At 41.5% G+C, this 6,907-nt stretch overlaps 1 protein-coding gene across 1 annotated transcript in view; it reads right to left on the minus strand.

Moving 5' to 3' along the window:
* Nucleotides 1-1,044: 1,044 nt before the first annotated feature.
* The window catches only part of LOC109307252 (putative ferric-chelate reductase 1), a 66,671-nt gene continuing 60,808 nt past the window's right edge, over nucleotides 1,045-6,907 (minus strand). The window contains 5 exon segments of the mRNA XM_019531039.1: nucleotides 1,045-1,195; nucleotides 1,197-1,209; nucleotides 2,301-2,331; nucleotides 2,334-2,398; nucleotides 2,903-2,966. Of these exon segments, the coding sequence (XP_019386584.1) occupies nucleotides 1,084-1,195; nucleotides 1,197-1,209; nucleotides 2,301-2,331; nucleotides 2,334-2,398; nucleotides 2,903-2,966 (285 nt within the window). The 3' untranslated portion in view covers nucleotides 1,045-1,083.

Here is a 6,907-nt window from a genome sequence, read left to right on the forward strand (position 1 = left end):
TCTTATGGTCCGAAGGTGTGTGTCCCGGGGAGACGGGGTGGAGCTTGCCCGCGGAGGCGGCGGAGCCCGAGCGGGACACCCGCCGCTTGTTTATGCCGTGTCCCGGGGAGACAGGGCGGAGCATGCCCGTGGAGGCGGCGGAGCCCGAGCGGGACATCCGCCGCTTGTTTACACTGGAAGCCGGCGCCTGTGCCGGGGGCCGGGAGCCGGCAATAAAAATGGCCGGCCGGAACAGACGGGGCAGGAGTCCGAAGGAGGGACTCGCTGCCGCGGAGACTGAGGCTCCAGGAGGGGTGCGTCTTATGGTCAGGTGCATCTTATGGTCCGAAAAATACGGTAGTTTCTTGCCCCCACCCCCAATAGGGGTGCACATGCAGACACTGAAACATTTACTGAAGAGCTTATTAGTCAGCTCTGCAGTAAACATCTCATGTAGATGTGCCCACAAAGTAATATCAAACACTTCAGGCAGGACCACTAACATGGCAAATGTAAAAACCTGTGTTCTGAATCACTTAAAAACAAAATTGCTCTAAGTTTGGATTTAAAAGCTTTTGGAGTGTCATTAGCTGACTCATGCTGAGTCCCTCAACTCCTGTCAGTCCAGAGTCAGGTAATTAAAAGAGTAGTATTTTGAAACAGCAAAACTGCTAGTGTCAGGAATTAAGAAAGCAATCACAAATCAGGAAAGGAATGTATATTAGAGATTGAGATAAGTTGTCTTAATTTTGATGGAATAAATAGGTTGAGAGAATTAAGTATTAAATAGTATGCTCTTCCTATGCAGAATTAGACAGTTAAATGTGGCTCTGGATTTTGAGTACAGAGAACTTGGCCTGGTTGGCTTGATAGCAAGCAAATCCCTTTAAAAATCTTTTAAAGCTGTCACTTCCCACCTGTCTCGGGGAGGGAAAGAGAAAAAGTTAGTTAATATGGACTAGAGCATTTGCTATTCTTGTTGGAATACCATTTTGCTTCTTTGAAGGTAGGACAAAACAAGCACACAATGGGAGAGAAGAGAAAACCAAAGATAGAAAATATACCTTACGTTTTTGGTGCTGTCTTATCCTTGCATCCTTAATGCTAAGGAATAGTGCTGTGCCTATCAGCATCTTGCACCAGTGTTGGGCTGTTTAAGATATCACTTTTAGCTGCTTCTGTCATCATGGAATCAAAGCAGCATTGGGGGAAAAACAAAGCCTTGTCTAGCTAAGTCAGAAATAGAAAACAAACGAGAAAGGAAAAAAAGATAATAAATAATGGGTAGGGACCTACCAAATACACAGTTTCATGGATTCTGAGTCTTTGCCCAGGTCTTAGTTGAAGCTGATGGAGGTATCGGTATCATTTAGGTCCATATTTCTGGCATTATCTAAACAGGACATTTCTGGACAATAAGGGCACTTGTATATGTGCTCTTACACGTTTTGATTAGAATGCATTGGAGCAGACTTGATTAATCTGTTGGAGCGCTCTAATCAGAATACTTCAGCACACGGCAGTGTCTCATGTATTCAGTGTCCTGAATTTCAAAATGGTGGCAAGGGTGCTTTAACTAAAGCTCATAGAATAAGCTTTAGTTAAGGCACCCCAATTGCCATTTTGAAATCCAGGACGCTGAATACTTGAGATTGCAGCATTTTAATTAGAACAGCTCCTGAGATCTGCTCTAACTAAAACAACCCCCACCCTGAAGCATGTGTATAGGCACCCTAAAAGCCCAGTAGTGTCATGGTGGATTCCACAGTCCCCAGGGTCTACTGTCTAAGTTCCTCCCTCCCAAGCCTTCAGTACCAAACCTCAGTGGTAATGTTCAGATGACACCGGTGTTCATGGAGATGGTGAAAAAGATATGTGTGTGGCTAAGGCACAATGCTAGGATTCACAGGACCTGGGTTCTAGTCTCTGCTCTGCCCTAAGCTTCCTGTGAGACGTATGTCAATCCATTTAAGCACTCTGAGCCTCAATTTCCTCACCTGGAAAATGGAATAATGATATTTACCTATTTTACCACATTGTTGGGATGCTCAATTAATGGCTATCAGTTGTGCTGAGCTCTCCTCAGGTGGAAAGTTTTGAATAAGTGCATAGTAACATGCATGATTATTATGTTTGCCAGGAATGTTATTGAGGAGTCATTGTGACATCACCCTCACAGCCCATATGCACAATACAGGGAATGCTGGCTAATCAGGTTACTCACCCAGGCAAAAATAAAGGCATGTTTATGTTTTACAATAAATAAATTGTTTTATCTAGAAACACTGTTGTGAAGAAGAGGAAACAAGGAAGATACTTACTGAGAACTGGCAGGAGCTGGTGAAAGAGAGGAGAGTTCCCTGGGAGCTGTGGTTCTGCAGCAGCTGCTCTGTGAGGCTAGAGCAGCCCTGGAAGGAGAAAAAGGAACATGGAGAACTGGAGGTGAGGGAGTGTGGGGAGTACAATGAGCTGAGATTTGTCCCCCAAGACCTGGCAGGACGGCTGCAATGGCGGAGAACCAGTGGCCAGCTGGCTGCGGAGCTCCAAAGAGCTCAATTAAGCTGGGAGATGCCGGCTGGAGCGGGGCAAACTGCTGCAGCGAAAGGGCCAGCCAGGAGAGTGGGTGAGCCCTGTTATAAGGTTATTGAACTTAAGTTACCTTTTTTTTTCTTTTTGCTAGTTTAGTCTGCCACGCCTTCACCTCTACAGGCCAGCAGCGTGCTGCATCAAGTAGCCAGCAACCCTACCTGACGAACATAAAGGGGAAAATCCCTTGACTGAGCAATACACCCTGGGACCAAGGGCAGAGCAGGGATATCAGCCCAAGTGGGCTTTATTTCTTTTTCACTGTGTTATTTCCTTGATGTGATTGCTCTGTTAGAGGGCTTAACCCTTGAGAGATACCAACCATAGTACTCACCTGGGACTGAAGAAGTAATCCACATTGCTTCTATTCCATCAAGATGGTTGTCGAGACGCGCAAGAGCCTAAAATAGAAAAACAAAAATTCGCAAGTTAAGAGCGATGCAAATGAATAGCAGCGTAACATCTGGGTGGTGCTAGGCTGGGGCATGGGGGAAGTCAGAACCCCAGAAGAGATCTACATTGAGATATCATTGCCCAGTGGCGTTAGAATTACCACCTTTCAATTGAGATCACCTTTAAACATCAAGATGTGACAGGCGAGAGTCGGGACCACCACAACTCACAGGCCAGTGATCATGATACTGACGGTCAGGGTCGGGAAAGTACTTGGTTGCAGTGCACACAACTTTAACTGAACCTAGACCTTACAATTGTCCTTTCCCCCCAAATTAAAGCCTGGTAACAATCAGCTGATTATCGGTCCCAGCCTCCACACCAAACTGGAGTCTTGAAACTGACCAACAATGGAATACATCAGAGGAGTCCTTGGCAGATGTCATGGCAGGGTGACATCTCTGTGGAGAAGTCTGATGATAGCTAAATGTGCATTAATTAATATGAATGGGACATATTTCTTTCATGAAAAATCCTAACTTTGCTGCTATATGATTGTACTTTAACGTGCACATTAGACACTCACATTTCATATGCAATCAGCACATCCTAAGTGCCCTATGCAACAAAGCCCACAAACTATTGTTTTGGCCTCCAGCATGCAAGTGCACCACCCTTAACCCATTTAGACTTCCTTACATGCTCTTCTCTATCCATCACACTAAGCTTAAGTGAGTATGAGTTTTATCTCAGTTAGTGTGACTTTAAGGACCACACACACTTTTGTCTTAGTACTTATGTAATCCCATTGAAGTACATAGGTTTTCAAGAGGCACAATAAGACAAACATTTCATTCTAAGAAATAAACTATGACCAAGTAACCCTAAAGTTGTAGTTAGAGAATTTAAAAGGGATCATAAGTAGGAAGGAAATAAAATTAATGGTATATGCTGTGTGAATGGGCATAATTTAGATCCATTCTTGATTCGAATCAACTAAATTGTCCATTTCCAAGTAAAAGAACTTATAAAATTTAATATCTGTTACTGAATTACATTAAACCAAACCTGCAGTAGAGGAGCTAGATTAAAATGTCTGCAAAAATGTTTTGATTTTTTTCTGTGGCTTATATGTGGGTTTTTAAAAAAATATCATAAATTTCAGCCAAAACAAATAAAAATGTTCACAAAATATACCTGCACTTTTTAACCAGCTTTGGATAACTGATTTAAGTATGCCTATTAATCAACGTGGTACTGTTTTAAATAAGTTGATTTAGAAATCCATTTAAATTGGTGCAATTGCCTTGTATAGTCTTTGCCTAGACTTGCTTCTGATTGTAAGTCCCAGTCCACATATGAGAAGTTGACATTTGTAATGTTTTTTGAGGTCATATTGCTTACTGTCAGCTTCCTGATGAAAACAATATTTGTTTTCACCCTTTAAATAATTCTGGTCCTATTTTTCAAATGACTTGGGAGTAAATATTTAAGAAATGGCACATACTAAGCCCAACATTATTATAATTAAATATACATAAGATTCAGTATTCCAGCGACCATACGCATTTGTGTAATATACATACTGCATACACACAGACCCATATACACACACCTCTACTACTAATATACAAAAAAAATCTAATTAATTATATTATTTGATGCTGCAGAAGAATGGCAAGGCCAACAGGAGACCAACTTGGCTAGACAGCAAACTTTTTTAAAGAGTGGAAATGAATATGAATCCTACAAAAAGTTGAAATTTGGTAATATTGCTATGGAAGAATATAAGGTCACTGCATGGGTATACAAGGATAAGTTGAATATGAGCCAAAAGTGTGCTCTTGTTGCAGAAAAGACCAAGAGTATTCTAGGTTGCATTAATAGGATTGTCACTTTAAAATCAAGGGAAGTGATTCTTTTGCCTTATTCAGAACTGGTGATGTCTCACCTAGAGTACTGTGCCCCAACACTTCAAGAAAGGTGTGGACAGACTGGAAAGAGGCCAGTAGAGAGTAACAAAAATGGTTAGAGGCCTGGGAAGCAAGACTTATGAGGAAAGGTTGATAGAGCTATTATTTAGTTCTGAGAAGAGAAAAATGAGGGAGGATTTGGTAACAGAATTCAAATACCTGAGAGGGCAATTAGGACTGAGATGGGCTGTTTTCTGCAATCATAAGGCACAAAACAAGGAGCAATGGATTCAAGCTGAAGCAGGAGAAATTGTAGTGGTAGATTAGGAGGAACTTTCTGATTATGAAGCTAGTCAAGCATTGGAACAGGCGGCCTAGAGAAGTTGTGGAATCTTCATCCATGAAAAATGTTCAAGAGCAGGCTAGACAGGTACTTGGTTAGGATAGTTTATTCAAGGATGAACCTGCCTTGAGTAGGGGGCTGGATTAGATGACCTAATGAGGCCCCTTCTAGCCCTACTTTCCTATGATTCTGTGATCTACTGAACCAAACTCTTTTTTTTCAAACAATGGAGGTGGTAATTAATTTTAGAAACCAATTTACTAGCTTTTTTTCCCACTGAGTTAACTTACATTTCATTAGTGTAAAATAACCACAGATAGCCATTATTACCCTGAAACCTGCATGCCATTACAGCATTACATAGCAAGAGTAATCACGTCAGTCTGTTTCCTTTCACTCCTATAACTGCTGGGATAGTTATAAATGGAAGTAAATGGATCTTTGCCATATTACACAAACTGTAAATTTAGGCCATCAGGGTCTGGCCAACATTTCATTAATTAAAAAAAAAATCCGTATGTCCAAAAATTTCATACAAGTCATGTCCCAAACAATCATAACCGACTCAAAGGCCACAACAGGCCAAAACTTGTGGTTCTCGGAATTTAGGCTGGACTTGCAGCTTCCTGGAACACCTATGCTTAAAATATCCTGTATCTTTTATTAGACCAACTAAAATAGTTGGAAAAATTCTTCTTTGTGAGCTTTTGGGTACAAAAACGCTTCTACAGGCAGAGAAAGCATCTGCAGTTGTTTTGTGCTCTTCCTCTGCCTGAAGATATGTGTTTGTACGGGAAAGCTTTTAAAAGAAGATTTTTTCTAACTATTTTAGTCTAATAAAAGATATCAGATTTACCCATAGAAGCTTGTCTGCTTATGTCCTTAGAGAAACACAGCTACAACCAACCCCCCTAAAATATCCTGTGGAACTCTGTGTCTCCACAGGACATTTCTCAGCTGCTATTCTCTTCCTATTAGTTTTCCTAGTCATGAAGAGTTTAGGAATTCCTCACAGTTCCTGGCAATCTTGTTGACCTCTTCAACTTCTGCCTGCACACAAAGGTGTCCACACATTACTCCTTTTCTCCACTAAAATGTATGGGGACAGAGCTCAATAGGCCTCTGTGGGCCTATAAGGTATGCAGACCTTAAGGTCTGTGCATTAGTCATAACTCTCATCTCACTCCTAAGGTAGTCACTAGTTCACAAATGCATTATAGGGACTATAGTAATTACATTTATCACAGGGAACATGAACAAAGGAGTCAAGCAAGGATATGTGATTGTACCAACAATCTTTCCTATCTGTATCATAGTTATTCCACATCTCATTGCTGATAGACTTCCATCTAGAGTCAGCATCCAGTATTGCAAGGTTGGGAATCTCTTTAACATCAACTGGTTACATTCCAAATTTAAAAAAACCAACACTTCCATTACTGATCTTCAAAATGCTGACAACTGTGTCATGAGCCCACTCAACTGAACAGCTCTAGGTCACTCCTGATTGCTTCTGCAAAGTGTATGAAATGCTTGCACTCACTCAACTTCATGAAATATGATGTCATTGGGATAACGGAGACCTGGTGGGACTCCACCCATGACTGGACCATGGGTATAGAGAGCTATACCCTGTACAGGAGGGATCGTGTTGACAAAAGGGGCGGTGGTGTAGCTCTCTATGTGAAGGAAA

The sequence above is a fragment of the Crocodylus porosus genome, unplaced genomic scaffold (assembly GCF_001723895.1).
Source record: "Crocodylus porosus isolate Cpor-Errol unplaced genomic scaffold, CroPor_comp1, whole genome shotgun sequence".
NCBI lineage: Eukaryota > Metazoa > Chordata > Crocodylia > Crocodylidae > Crocodylus > Crocodylus porosus.